The 15,715-nt window shown below is 43.9% G+C and overlaps 1 protein-coding gene across 2 annotated transcripts in view; it reads right to left on the reverse strand.

Moving 5' to 3' along the window:
- The window catches only part of LOC144684514 (uncharacterized), a 117,667-nt gene that overhangs the window by 11,533 nt on the left and 90,419 nt on the right, over positions 1-15,715 (reverse strand). For both annotated transcript variants that reach the window (XM_078548375.1, XM_078548374.1), the window contains exon 9: positions 12,115-12,209. In XM_078548375.1, coding sequence (XP_078404501.1) covers positions 12,115-12,209 — 95 coding nt within the window. The remainder of the gene's footprint in view (positions 1-12,114; positions 12,210-15,715) is intronic.

Raw genomic sequence — 15,715 nt, forward strand, 5'->3', positions numbered from 1 at the left:
CCTCACTGTGGGGCAAAGTATAATCGGGAAATAATGGAGGCGTGTAGGAAGGGTGCTACAATTGTCATGGGTGATTTTAATCTGCATATTGACTGGACAAATCAGATTGGCAGGGCTAACATGGAAGACAAATTTGTAGAGTGCATCAGGGATTGTTTCTTAGAGTAATACGTTGCAGAACCTACCTGGGAACAGGCTATTTTAGATCTTGTAATGTGTAATGAGGTGGAATTAATAAGATATATCGTAGTTATGGATCCTCCAGGGGGTAGAGATCACAACATGGTAGAATTTCAAATTCAGTTTGAGGGCGAGCAACTTGGGTCTCAAACCAGTGTCCTCAACTTAAATAAGGGCAATTACAGAGGAATGAAGAAAGAGTTGCCTAAAGCAGGCTGGGAAAATAGACTAAGGGGAAGGTCAATGGATGAGCAGTGGCAGACATTTAAGCAGATATTTCATAACTCTCAGCAAAAATTTATCCCGGTCAAAAAGGTCTCGATGAGAAGGATGAACCACTCGTGGTTAACAAAGGTGTTCAAGGAGAATATCCAATCAAAAACTAAAGCGGCAAAAACTAGTGGTAGGCTAGAGGATTGAGAATATTTTAGGAACCAGCAGTGGATGACTAAAAAGCTAATAAAGAGGGAGAAAATTGATTATGAAAGCAAATTGGTAAGAAATATAAAAACAAACAGCTTCTAGTGGTATATAAAAAGAGAATGGCTAAAGTGAGTTTGGAACCCTTGGAGGGTGTGACTGGAGAATTGATAATGGGTAATAGGGAAATGACAGATAATTTAAGCCAATATTTTGCATTGGTCTTCATGGTGGAGATGATAAACATCCCAAAGATACCAGATAAGCAAGGAGCTAATGGGAGGAAAAATCTTGTAACAGTCTCTATCATAAGGGACAAAGTATTTGACAAACTAATGGGACTAAAGGCAGACAAGTCACCAGGACCTGATGGCCTGCATCCAAGGGTTTTAAAGGAAGTGGCTGCAGAGATATTGGAGGCATTGGTCGAAATATTCCAGAACTCACTGGATTCCGGGAGGGTCCCAGCGGATTGGAAACCCACTAATGTGATGCCCCTGTTCAAGAAGGGAGGGAGACAAAAAGCAGGAAACTATAGGCCAGTCAGCCTAACATCACTTGTTGGGAAAATACTAGAGTCCATTATTAAGGAAAAAATAGCAGGACATTTAGAAAATCAAACAGAGTCAACATGGTTTTGTGAAAGGGAAATCATGTTTGACAAATTTGCTAGCGTATTTTGAGGATATAGTAAGCAGAGTTGATAAAGGGGAACCGGTAGATGTAGTGTATTTGGATTTCCAGAAGGCATTTGATAAAGTGCTCATGATATTGAGGGTAATGTATTAGCATGGATTGGGGATTGGTTAACACACAGAGTCAGGATTAATGGGTTTTTAGGCTGGAAAGACGTAACTAGTGGAGTGCCACAAGGATCAGTCATAGGTCCTCAATTATTTACTATTTATGTTAATGACTTGGAGGAGAGGACAGAGTGTAATGTATCCAAATTTGCTGACTATATAAAAATAGGGGGGAGGGCATGTTCTGATGAGGGCATAAGGAACCTGCAAGGGGATATAGAAAGGTTGAGTGAATGGGCAAAAACTTGGCAAATGGAGTTTAATGTAGGAAAGTGTGAGGTAATTCACTTTGGTAGGAAGAATCAAAAGGCAGACAATTATTTAAATAGAGAGAGACTCCAAAAAAGTGCAGCACAGAGGGATCAGGGTGTTCTTGTGCATGAAACACAAAAAGTTAGCATGTGGGTGCAGCAAGTAATTAAGAAGGTAAATGGAATTTTGGCCTGTATTGCAAGGGGGTTGGAGTTTAAAAATAGGGAAGTCTTGTTACAACTGTACGGGGTGTTGGTAAGGCCGCACCTGGAGTACTGTGTACAGTTTTGGTCCCCTTATTTAAGAAAGGATATACTGGCATTGGAGGCAGTTCAAAAGAGATTCACTAGGCTGATTCCTGGGATGAAGGCGTTGACTTATCAAGAACGGCTGAACAGGTTAGGCCTTTATTCATTCGAGTTTAGAAGAATGAGGGGTGATCTTATTGAAATGTACAAGATTCTGAGGGGGCTTGACAGGGTAGATGTTGAGAAGATGTTTCCACTAGTGGGGGACTCTCGAACTAGGGGACATATTTACAGAATAAAGGAATACTCATTTAAAACTGAGATGTGAAGGAATTTCTTCTCTCAGAGGGTAGTGAATGTCTGGAATTCTCTACCCCAGAGAGTTGTGGAGGCTAGATCACTGAAAGTATTTAAAGAGGAGGTAGATAGATTTTTGAAATATCAGGGAGTTGAGGCTATGGGGAGCTGGTATGAAAGAGGAGTTGAGGCCTGGGGCAGATCAGCCATGATCTTATTGAATGGTGGGGCAGGCTTGAGGGGCCAAATGGCCTACTCCTCCATTTCTTATGTTCTTATCTGTTGGCACAAAATCAGCGCTACAGGAACAATGACTGGGCGGGGACAATTTCCATGCCATTGCCAGTATTATTGGAATATCCCAAAATGATGAATCCCAAAATTCATCCCCCAAATTCTTCTCTTGCAATCCACATACTGAGGCTCGAGTGACCACTCATTTCGATTCTAATTAGTCAGCTTAGCCATAGTCATTTGTAGTGTTTGCCTTTTTCTTTCAGGCTACACATACCTAGCCTCTTCTCACTGGCAGTAGGAAGCCAATGGAAATTTTTACTTCCACAACCCTCAATGAGGGATTCTCTGGAGCAGGTATGACATTCTCTCTGTGTATAACCTCATATGCAATTTTCATGGAGGAGGAGGAAGAACAGCACCAACTGGACAAAGAAGAGTCTGATATGTCTACCTCCATTTTAAAAAACAACAGTTTCTTTGCACTTGTGGTCTACTCTTTATGCGGAAACATTTTCTGCATTCACGTTTAAATACCTCAATTAAATCACCACATTTGAATTTAAAGGAATGCAAAAGAGTTAATGTAACTTGTCTTTATAATTTAACCTTTAAGCCTGCTGGTATCATCCTGGTGAATCTGCAAAGCACCCCTTCCAAGACCAATATATCCTTCCTGAGGTGAGATGTTGAAAACTAAACATAATTATTATCAATGAACCTTGCCTAACACTGTGTATAAATGCAGTAGTATTTCCTTCTGTTTGTATTTTAATCCTTTTTGATGGCTTCCTGATCACCTCTTACACATGAGCTAGCTTTAAATTACTTCTAAATTTATTCATCTATCCTCCACAGTGCTTTGCTGTTTAGACAATACTCCCACCTATCTGTGCAAAAAAAGTACATTACCTCAACTTTGTTGTATCTGAATCTCCTATCGTTGTGCCCATTCATTAAATAGTTATCTTTTTACAAATGTTCACTGTCTTCTTCAAAATTTCCTGTACCTCAGAGTTTAGCATCGTTTGTAAACTCAGATATATTCCAAATCAGGATTATTATTTTTTTGTTCATGGGATGTGGGAATCGCTGGTTAGCCTGGCATTTATTGCCCATCCCTAATTGCCTTTGAGAAGGTGGTGGTGAGCTGCCTTCTTGAACTTCTGCAGTGCATGTGGTGTATGAACACCCACAGTGGTATCTGGAAGGGAGTTCCAGGAGAAGATGCAGGTGGTGGTATTCCCAAGCACCCTTGTGCTTCTAGGTGGTAGAGGTTGCAGGTTTGGAAGGTGCTGTCGAGGGAGCCTTGGTGATTTGCTGCAGTGTATCTTGTAGATGATAATATTAAAAAGACAAGCCTTAGGGCTTTGTGCCTTAACGCGAGGAGCATTCGCAATAAAGTGGATGAATTAACCGCGCAAATAGATGTGAACAGGTATGACATAGTCGGGATTACGGAGACATGGCTGCAGGGTAACCAGGGATATTCAGTATTTAGGAAGGACAGACAAAAAGGAAAAGGCGGTGGAGTTGCATTGCTGGTTAAAGAGGAAATTAACGCAATAGTGAGGAAAGATATTAGCTCCGACGATGTGGAATCTGGGTAGAGCTGAGAAACACTTAGGGGCAAAAAACGTTAGTGGGGGTTGTATATAGACCCCCAAACTGTAGTGGTGATGTTGGGAATGGCATTAAACAGGAAATTAGAGATGCATATAATAAAGGAACATCTGTAATTATGGGTGATTTTAATATGCATATAGATTGGGCAAATCAAATTAGTGACAATACCGTAGAGGAGGAATTCCTAGACTGTATACGGGATGTTTTTCTGGACCAATACATTGAGGAACCAACTAGAGAACAGGCCATCCTAGGCTGGGTATTGTGTAATGAGAAAGGAATAATTGGCAATCTAGTTGTGCGAGGCCCCTTGGGCTGAGCGACCATAGTTTGATAGAATTCTTCATCAAGATGGAGAGTGACGAAGTTGATTCTGAGGCTTGGGTCCTGAATCTTAATAAAGGAAATTACGATGGTATGAGGCGCGAGTTGGCTACGATGGATTGGGAAACGTTACTTAAAGGGATGACGGTGGATAGGCAATGGCAAACATTCAAAGAGCGCATGGGTGAACTGCAAAAATTGTTTATTCCTGTCTGGCACAAGAGTAAAACAGGAAAGGTGGCCAAACCACGGGTTACAAGGGAAATTAGAGATAGTATTAGATGCAAGGAAGAGGCATACAAATTGGCCAGAAAAAAACAACAGACCTGAGGATTGGGAGCAGTTTAGAATTCAGCAAAGGAGGACCCAGGGATTGACTAAGAAGGGGAAAATAGAGTACGAGAATAAGCTTGCAGGGAGCGAAAAAACTGACTGTAAAAGTTGCTATAGGTGTGTGAAGAGAAAAAGATTGGTGGTCAAATGTAGGTTCCTTACAGTCAGAAACAGGGGGATTTATAATGGGGAACAAAGAAATGGCTGACCAACTAAATACATACTTTGGTTCTGTCTTCACAAAGGAGGACACTAATAACATACCAGAAATGTTGGGGAACACAGGGTTTAGTGAGAGGGAGGAACTGAAAGAAATCAGTATTAATAGGGAGATGGTGTTGGGGAAATTGATGGGATTGAAGGCTGATAAATCCCCAGGGCCTGATAATCTACATCCCAGAGTACTTAAGGAAGTGGCCCTAGAAATAGTGGATGCATTGGTGGTCATCTTCTGAGATTCCATAGACTCTGGAACAGTTCCCACAGATTGAAGGGTAGCTAATGTAACCTCACTATTTAAAAAGGGAGGCAGAGAGAAAACAGGGAATTATAGACCAGTCAGCCTGATGTCGGTAGTGGGGAAAATTCTAGAGTCCATTATAATAGATTTAATAGCTGAGCATATGGAAAACAAGTGGCAGAATCGGACAGAGTCAGCATGGATTTATGAAAGGAAAATCATGCTTGACAAATCTACTAGAATTTTTCGAGGATGTAACTAGTAGAGTTGATGAGGGGGAGCCAGTGGATGTGGTTTATTTGGACTTTCAGAAGGCTTTCAACAAAGTCCCACATAAGAGATTAGTGTGTAAAATTAAAGCGCATGGGATTGGGGGTAATGTATTGAGATGGATCGAAAACTGGTTGGCAGACAGGAAACGGAGTAGGAATAAATGGGTCTTTTTCTGAATGGCAGGCAGTGACTAGTGGGGTACCACAGGGATCGGTGCTGGGACCCCAGTTATTCACAATATATATTAATGATTTAGATGAGAGAATTAAATGTAATATCTCCAAATTTGCAGATGACACAAAGCTGGGTGGGAGGATGAGCTATGAGGAGGATGCAGAGATGCTTCAGTGTGATTTTGACAAGCTGAGTGAGTAGGCAAATGCATGGCAGATGCAGTATAATGTGGATAAATGTGAGGTTATCCATTTTGGTAGCAAAAACAGGAAGGCAGATTATTATCTGAATGGCTATAAATTGAGAGAGGGGAATGTGCAACGAGACCTGGGTGCCCGCGTACACCAGACGCTGAAGGTAAGCATGCAGTTGCAGCAGGCAGTAAAGAAGGCAAATGGTATGTTGGCCTTCAAAGCCAGCGGATTCGAGTACAGGAACAGGGATGTCTTGCTGCAATTGTACAGGGCCTTGGTGAGACCACACCTGGAATATTGTGTGCAGTTTTGGTCTCCTTATCTGAGGAAGGATGTACTTGCTATAGAGGGAGTGCAGCGAAGGTTTACCTGACTGATTCCTGGGATGGCGGGACTGACATATGAGGAGAGATTGAGTCGATTAGGATTATATTCGCTGGAGTTCAGAAGAATGAGGGGGGATCTCATAGAAACCTATAAAATTCTAACAGGACTAGACAGGTTAGATGCAGGAAGGATGTTCCCAATGGTGGGGGAGTCCAGAACCAGGGGTCACAGTCTGAGGATATGGGGTAGACCATTTAGGACTGAGATGAGGAGAAATTTCTTCATCCAGAGAGTGGTGAGCCTGTGGCATTCGTTACCTCAGAAAGTAGTTGAGACCAAAACATTGTATGATTTCAAGAAGGAGTTAGATATAGCTCTTGGGGTGAAAGGGATCAAAGGGTATGGGGAGAAAGCGGGAGCAGGCTATTGAGTTGGATGATCAGCCATGATCATAATGAATGGCAGAGCAGGCTCGAAGGGCCGAATAGCCTACTCCTGCTCCTAGTTTTTATGTTTCTATGGTACACACTGCTGCCACTGGACGTTGGTGGTGGAAGGAGTGAATGTTTGTGGATGGGATGTCAATCAAGCGGGCTGCTTTGTCTTGGATGGTGTCGAGCTTCATGGGTGTTGTTGGAGCTGCACTCATCCAGTCAAGTGGAGAGTATTCCATCACACTCCTGACTTGTGCCTTATAGATGTTGGACAGGCTTTGGGGAGTCAGGACATGAGTTACTCTCTGCAGAACTCTGCAGAATTCTTTATTTATGGGAGCAAGCAGGCATTTCTGCAGCCGTCAACCTGACTCCAGGATGGTTTGTTGCCTCCCTCGTGCTAAGGTCAAGCATGCCACAGACCGGCTGCAGGACATTCCTCTGGGGGAGGTCAAACAGCCAGAGGTCGTGGTCCACATTGGTACTGACGACATAGGTAGGAAGGGGGATGTGGTCCTGCAATCAGAATTTAGGGAGCTAGGTAGAAAACTACCAAGCAGGACCTCTAAAGTAGTAATCTCCGGATTACTCCTCGTGCCACGTGCAAGTGAGTACAGAAATAGGAAGATTAGACAGATGAATGTGTGGCTGGAAAGATGGTGCAGGAGGGAGAGCTTTAGATTTCTGGGACACTGGGACTGGCTCTGGCGGAGACGGCATCTGTACAAGCCGGACAGGTTGCATCTGAACAGAGCCGGGACTGAGTTCTTTGCAAGTCATTCTGCTAGTGCTATTGGGGAGGGTTTTAACTGACTCAGCAGAGGTGTCATAGAGGTCTACAGCACAGAAAAAGGCCCTTCGAGTCTGTGCCGGTCAAACAAGTACCTAACTATTCCAATTCCATTTTCCAGCACTAGGCCCATAGCCTTGTATGTCATGGCACACATTTACCAGGAAAGAATATTAGAAAGTAATATCAGGGTGCACGGAATTTTGGGAGAGGCAGATAGCACTAAAATAGAGAATAGTAACTTAATAGATGGAGTTGGAGTAAGGGAGCAAGTAATGAAGTCTAAATCAGGGTTACACTGCATGTATGTGAATGCACAGAGTATAGTTAATAAAATTGGGGAGTTAGAGGCACAGATTGCCTTGTGGGATATGCTGTTGTGACGATAATGGAGACCTGGCTTAAGGAAGGGCAGATCTGGGTGTTAAATATTCCTGGTTACAAAGGGTTCAGAAAAGATAGGAAAGGGAAAAAAGGAGGTGTTGGCGTTTTTGGTTAAGGAGAGTATTGCAGTATTGGAGAAAGAGGATGTGTCAGAGGATTCAAGGACAGAATCGATTTGGCTAGAGCGAAGGGATAACAAGTGTGCAATTACATTGCTTGGTCTAATATATAGACCACCAGCTAGTGGGAAGGATATAGAGGAACAAATCTGCAAGGAAATTACAGAGAGGTGTAAATGTCATAGAGTAGTTATAATGGGGGGCTTTATTTACCTGTATATAGACTGGGATAGTTGTAGTGTAAGGGGCAGTAAGGGACAAACGTTCCCAGATTGTGTTCAGGAGAATTTCCTACAGCAGTATGTGTCCAGTCCAACAAAGAAAGGAGGCACTGCTAGACCTGGTTCTTGGGAATGAGGTGAGCCAAGTAGTTCAAGTGACAGTGGGGAAACATTTAGGGGACAGTGATCATTGTATCATAAGGTTTAGGATGACGGTGGAAAATGACATTGGTCAATCCAGAGTAAGAATAATCAACTGACAGGGAGCGGACTTCAATGGGTCAAGAATGAAGCTGCGCCATATAGACTGGAACCCAAAGGTTGGAGGGAAAAACAGTAGCTGAACAATGGGCTACCTTCAAAGAGGAGATGGTTTGGACACAATCAAGGTATGTTCCCTCAAAAGGGAAGGGTAGGACAAACAAATCCAGAGCTCCTTGGATGACAAAGGAGATAGAAATTAAGTTAAAGAAGAAAAAGTGTGCTTACGACAGGTGTCAGGTAGCAAATACAATTGAGAACCAAGCTGAATACGGAAGGTTCAGAAGGGATGTGAAAAAGCAAATATGAGAAGCAAAGAGGGATTATGAGAAAAGACTGGCAGCTAACATAAAAGGAAATTCCAAAGTATTCTATAAGCATATCAACAGTAAAAGGGTGGTAAAAGAAGGAGTAGGGCCGATTAGGGACCAAAAAGGGGATTTACACATAGAGGCAAGAGGCATGGCTGAGGTGTTAAATGAATACTTTGCACCTGTCTTTACCTATGAGGTAGATGCTGCCCAGGCCATGTTGACAGAGGAGGAAACTCAGTCACTAGAAGGGTTTAAAATTGATAAGGAGGAGGTATTGGATAAGCTGTCGGTACTTAAAGTTGATAAGGCACCGGGGCCAGACAAGATGCATCCAAGAATATTGAAGGAAGTGAGAGTGGAAATTGCAGAGGCACTGGCAATAATTTTTCAATATTCCATGGGTTCAGGGGAGGTGCTGGGGGACTGGAGAATTGCAAACATTACGTCCTTGTTCAAAAAAGGTTGTAAAGATCTGCCCTGCAATTACAGACCAGTCAGTTTAACTTCGGTGGTGGGGAAACTTCTAGAAACAATTATTTGGGATAGAATTAATAGTCACATGGAAAAATTTGGATTGATTTGGAAGGGTTAGCTTGGATTTGTTGAAGGAAAATCGTGTCTAACTAATTTGCTGGAGTTTTTTGAAGAGGTAACAGAGATGGTTGATGAGGGAAAGTATGTTGATATGGTATATATAGATTTCCAAAAGGCGTTTGATACAGTGCCACACAACAGACTTGTGAGGAAAGTTGTAGGTCATGAAATAAAAGGGACAGTAGCAACGTGGATACAAAATTGGCTGAGGGATAGGAAACAGAGAATAGTGGTTAACGGGTATTTTTCGGGCTGGAAGAAGGTTTGTAGTGGAGTTCCCCAGAGGTTGGTATTGGGACCCTTGCTCTTCTTGATATGTATAAACGAGCTCGATCTTGGTGTGCAGAGGACAATTTCAAAGTTTGTGGATGACACAAAACTTGGGAGAATTGTAAACTGTGAAGAGGACAGTGTGAAACTTCAAAAGGACATTGACACATTGGTGAAGTGGGCAGATAGATGGCAGATGAAGTTCAATGTGGAGAAATGTGAGGTGATACACTTTGTTACACAGAACATGGAGAGACAGTATAAAATAAAATATACTATTCTAAAGAATGTGCAGGAGCAGAGAGACCTGGGTGTATATGAACATAAGTCATTAAAGGTGGCAGGATAGGTAGAGAGAGCTGTTTCTAAAGCATACAGTATTCTAGGCTTAATTAATAGGGGCATAGGGTACAAGAGCAGGGAGGTTATGATGAACTTATATAAGACACTGGTTAGACCTCAGCTGGAGTATTGTGTAGAGTTCTGGGCACTACACCATAGGAAGGATGTGAACGCATTCGAGATAGTGCAGAAGAGGTTTGCCAGAATGGTTCCAGAGATGAAACACTTGAGTTATGAGGAAAAATTGGAGAAGTTGGGATTGTTTTCCTTGGAGAGGGGAAGGCTGAAAGGAGACTTGATAGAAGTTATCACAATAATGAGGGGCCTCGACAAAGTAGATAGGGAGAAACTGTTCCCGCTTGTAAAAAGCTTTTTCATGCAGCGAGTAGTTAGGGTTTGGAATGCACTTCCTGAAAGTGTGATGGAGGTAGGTTCAATTGAGGCACTCGAGAGCGTTGTTTTTGTTTAGATAATCATCCAATGTGCAGGTTATGAGGAAAAGGCAGGAGATTGGTACTAAGTTAAAATGCTGAGAGAGCTGGTGCAGACACAATGGGCTGAATGGCCTCCTTCTACACCGTAACAATTCTGTGATTCTGGGATTTCTCTGAACTCCCAGCCTCTGACTTGCTCTTGTATCCACATATTTATATGGCTGGTCCAGTTCAGCTTCTGGTCAATGGTAATCCCCAGGATGTTGATTGTGGGGCATTCGATGATGGTAATGCCATTGAATGTCAAGCTGAGATGGTTAGATTCTCTCTTGTTTGAGAAGGTCATTGCCTGGCACTTAAGTGGCAAGTAACATTCGCACCACATATCAGCTCAAGCCTGAATATTGTCCAGGTCTTGTGCATATGGACACGGACTGCTTCAGTACCAGAGGAGTGCTGAACATTGTGCAATCATCCACAAACATCCCTACTTCTGACCTTATAATGGAGGGAAGGTCATTGATCAATCAGCTACAGATGATTAGCCCTACCCTGATGAAGCAGCTGAATATGGTTGGACCGAGGACACTACTCCGAGGAACTGCAGCGGTGTCCCGAGACTGAGATGGTTGACCTCCAACAACAACAGCCATCATCCTTTGTGCCAGGTATGACGTCAACCAGCGGAGACTTTTCCCCCTGATTCCCATTGACTCCAGTTTTGCTCGGGCTCCTTGACGCTACACTTAGTCAAATGCGGCCTTGATGTCAAGAGCAGTCACTCTCACCCCACCTCTTGTGCTCAGCTCTTTTGTCCATGTTTGAACCAAGGCTGTAATGAGGTCAGGAGCTGAGTGGCCCTGGCGGAACCCAAACTGGGCATCAATGAGTAGGTTATTGCTAAGCAAGTGCCATTTGATAGCACTGTTGACGACATTTTCCATCACTTTGCTGGTGATTGAGAGTAGCTTGATGGGGCGGTAATTGGCCCGGTTAGATTTGTCCTGCTTCTTGTGGACAGGACATACCTGGGCAATTTTCCACATTGCTGTGTGGATGCCAGTGTTTCTGCTACACTGGATTAGTTTGGCTAGGGGCGTGGCTAGTTCTGGAGCACAAGTCTTCAGTACTATTGCTGGATCTAATATGATGATCATTTACATGATCTAATAACACTCTACATTAAAAAAATAAACTTTCCCTTCCTTCATTTTAAATTTATGCAGTCTAGTTACCAACTCAATAACTAGTCTTTCATCCCTGTCATTCTCATAGTGATACCCAAAGCTACACACAATATTCTAACACCATTACTTATTTGTTTTAGGACCCTAGGCTGCTGTTTACATAACCAAGGATTCAATGTGATTTTTAAGAGCTTTATAAACTGGTCCTCCCATTGTTAAGGATTGTAGAGCAGATTGTTGTATTTACCAGTTTGGGAGCGGGTGGGGTAATCCGGCAGGACTAGGGTAAACTAATAGGAAGTAATCTGACTGAGATGTGGAGTAATCTGGTGGGTTTGGGTAAATTAGTGGGATTTGGATAATTTAGCACTGGATGGGGTAATCTGGGGTGGGGTGGGGTAATCCGGTGAGGCTGAAGTAACCTGGCAGCAGAGTGGGGGTAGATGAGAAGGCCTGATCACCTGCTTGATTTTCATTTGGAAGATGAAAAGCTACTCCTCTGTATGTGGTTCATTGCTCTGACAGAGTGAATGGGTGTTTTTTCTTTATATGGAGGAGTTATTGTCTCCAATAAAGCCTTCAAACTGTTGATGAACCACACAATAGATTAGAGTACTACCTCTGCATTTCTGACATCGTGTTCATAACTGTGAAGCTGCTCCTGTGTTATCCGGTTCACGAAATTCTTCTCTCTAATGCCTTGTCCATTCACAACTACAGAAAATATTAAACATTTTATTAGCTCTGCATTAAATAAAAAACTTGTTAAAGTTCCAGGTTTGGAATATGTCAAAAAAGAAACTAAGTGCTCTCATCTCACTCGACTATAATATCTAGGGATAGAACCCAAAAAGAAACTCTATCAGGAAATTATGCCCAAAAATGCTGCTGAAATTGAGCTAGTTAGTCTACAGCTCAAACTCAATGTACCAACTCTTTCAGATAGCCCAATAGAATGTGATTGTTTATTCTTTTCTTTCCTTAAAAAAGTTATCCCTTGATATACTTAAGGGTGGAAACCTGGGGCAGAATTTTACGTTTCCCCTGCCAGTGGGTTTGGAGGCAAGGGGTGGGTGGCTGTAAAATTTCTCAGACAGCCTTCCCACCAGGCTCCCACCCATCCTAATCTCACTGCAATTTTACGCTGGGACAGGCGAGGCCTATGCTGGCCCGCCTGGCCTTGCCCCAGTTGAGGCCCTTAAGTGGCCAATTATTGACCACTTAAGGGCTGTTTCCCAGCCTCAATTTTCTGGTTGGTAGGAGCAGTTCAGGGGCGGGGGTGGGAAGCCCAAAAAGTAACCCTGTTCAGGCCTTGAGAGGAGGGGGCACCTCCATCAACAGCCTCCTTTTAACATTGGGTGCACCCCCAAATGGACTGGCCTCTGAAGGTACTGCCCCCCGCCCTCCCCAAACACCCCACACCCTTCGGCCCACCCGCCCACCGAGCCTCACCCCGCCACCCTTCCCTGAGACTCCAGAAACTTTCCTGGACTTGGACTCCCAGGACTTAGGCTCTGGGGACTGTTTACAGTCCCAGTCCTGCAGCTTCTGGCGCTGCAGGGACTAGAGGGCTGCCAGCCAATTAGATTGGTTGGCAGCTCTCTGAGGCAGTGCTTCCCCCTAAGTGGTCGGAAGTCCCGCCTCCAGCCAATTAATGCTTGTTGGAACGTTAAATGGCTGCAGGACAGGCAGTATTGGCAGGGATGTGTTCTCTATTGACTCCTTGGGTGGCGGGATGGCAAACCTGGCCATCCTAAAATTCCTGACCCTGATGCAGAAAAGGTTTTACTAGAATGGTTTTGGGACGATAAACTTCAGTTACAAGGCTAGCGAAGCTGGGGCTGTTCTTCTTAGAGAAGAAACGGTTGAAAGGAGACTTGATAGGATCAAAATTATGAGGGGTCTGGACAGAGTAGGTAGGGAGAAACTGTTTCCATTGAAGGACGGGTTGAGAACCAAAGGTCATAGATTTAAGGCGACTGGCAAAAGAAGCAACATGCTATAACCATTCTATAGTACAACTATAAATGGACTTATCAGCAAAAATAAGCACTTTATTTTGTCCATTCCTTCAACTGGCATATGTGTGGTGTGAATGTTATTTGCCACTTGTCAGTCCAAGCCTGGATATTGTCCAGGTCTTGCTGCATTTAGGCATGGACTGCTTCAGTATCTGGAGAGATGTGACAGCGAGACTTGGGCAACACTCAGGCTGGCACGGATGTGTAGATGAGGGTAGTGTAGTTGATGTAGTTTATATGGATTTCAGCAAAGCCTTTGAAAGGTCCTACATGGGAGACTTATAACGATGGCAAATGCACATAGGATGCAGGGTAATTTGATATGGTGGATTCAAAATTGACTTAGTTGTAGGAGACAGAGGGCGATGACAGAAGGCTGCTTTAGTGACTGGAAGCCTGTGTCCAGTGGCGTACCACAGGGATCTGTGCTGGGTCCCCTATTATTTGTCATTTATGTAAATGACAAATATAGATGACTATATGGGGGGTAGGATTAGTACGTTTGCGGATGTCACAAAGATTGGCCGGGTGGTTAACAATGAGGTTGAGTGTCTTGGGCTACAGGAAGATATGGACGGGATGGTCAAATGGGCAGATAAGTGGCAGATGGAATTTAACCCTGAAAAGAGTGAGGTGATACACTTTGGAAGGAGTAATTTGACAAAGAAGTATTCAATGAACGGCATGACACTAGGGAGTTCTGAAGAACAAAGGGACCTTGGCATGTGTGTCCATAGATATCTGAAGGCAGAGGGGTATGTCAGTGGGGTGGTGAAAAAGGCATATGGGACGCTTGCCTTTATCAATCGAGGCATAGATTACAAAAGTAGGGAGGTCATGTTGGAGTTGTATAGAACCTTGGTGAGGCCACAGCTGGAGTACTGTGTGCAGTTCTGGTCGCCACATTATAAGAAGGATGTGATTGCACTGGAGGGGGTGCAGAGGAGATTCACCAGGATGTTGCCTGGGATGAAACATTTAAGTTATGAAGAGAGGTTGGATAGACTTGGGTTGTTTTCGTTGGAGCAGAGAAGACTGAGGGGTGACCTGATTGAGGTGTACAAGATTATGAGGGGCATGGACAGGGTGGAGAGGGAGCAACTGTTCCTCTTAGTTGAAGGGTCAGTCATGAGGGGACATAAGTTCAAGGTGAGGGGCAGGAGGTTTTGGGGGGATGTGAGGAAAAACTTTTTCACCCAGAGGGTGGTGACGGTCTGGAATGCACTGCCTGGGAGGATGGTGGAGGCAGGTTGCCTCACATCTTTTAAAAAGTACCTGGATGAGCACTTGGCACGTCATAATATTCAAGGCTACGGGCCAAGTGCTGGTAAATGGGATTAGGTAGGTAGGTCAGGTGTTTCTCACGTGTCGGTGCAGACTCGATGGGCCGAAGGGCCTCTTCTGCACTATGATATTGTGATTCTGTGATAAGTGCCAAGTAATATTTGTGCCACACATGTGCCAGGTAATGACCATCTCCAACAAGAAAGAATCTAACCATTTCCCTTGACATTCAGTGGCATTACCATTGCTGAATCCCCCACTATCAACATCCTGGGTGTTACCATTGACCAGAAACTGAACTGGACTAGCCACATAAATACTGTGACTACAAGAGCAGGTCAGAAGCTGGGAATTCTGTGGCAAGTAATCAACCTCTTATCTCCCCAAAGTCTGTCCACCATTTACAAGGCATAAGTTAAGAATGTGATGGAATATTCTCCACTTGCTGGATTAGTGCACTCCAACAACACTCAAGAAGCGTGACACCATCCAGGATAAAGCAACCAGCTTGACTGGCAACCGATCCATCACCTCCAACATTCAATCTTTCCAGCACCGACACACAGTGGCAGCAGTGTGTACCACCTACATGATGCAATAACTCACCAAGCTTCCTTTGGCTGCACCCTCCAAACCCACAATCTCTACCACCTAGAAGGGCAAGGGCAGCAGATACATGCAAACACCAGCACCTGCAACTTCTCCTCCAAGCCACACACTATCCTGACTTGGCACCATATCACCATTCCTTCACTGTCACTGGATCAAAATCCTGGAAGTCCCTTCCTAACAGCACTGGGTGTACCTGCATCAGATGGATTGCGGCGGTTTGAGAAGGCGGCTCACCACCACCACCTCGAGCAATTATTGATGGGCAAAAAATGCTGGCCTAGCCAGTGATGCCATGAGTGAATA

This window comes from Cetorhinus maximus, chromosome 9 (genome assembly GCF_964194155.1).
Source record: "Cetorhinus maximus chromosome 9, sCetMax3.hap1.1, whole genome shotgun sequence".
Classification (NCBI taxonomy): Eukaryota; Metazoa; Chordata; class Chondrichthyes; order Lamniformes; family Cetorhinidae; genus Cetorhinus; species Cetorhinus maximus.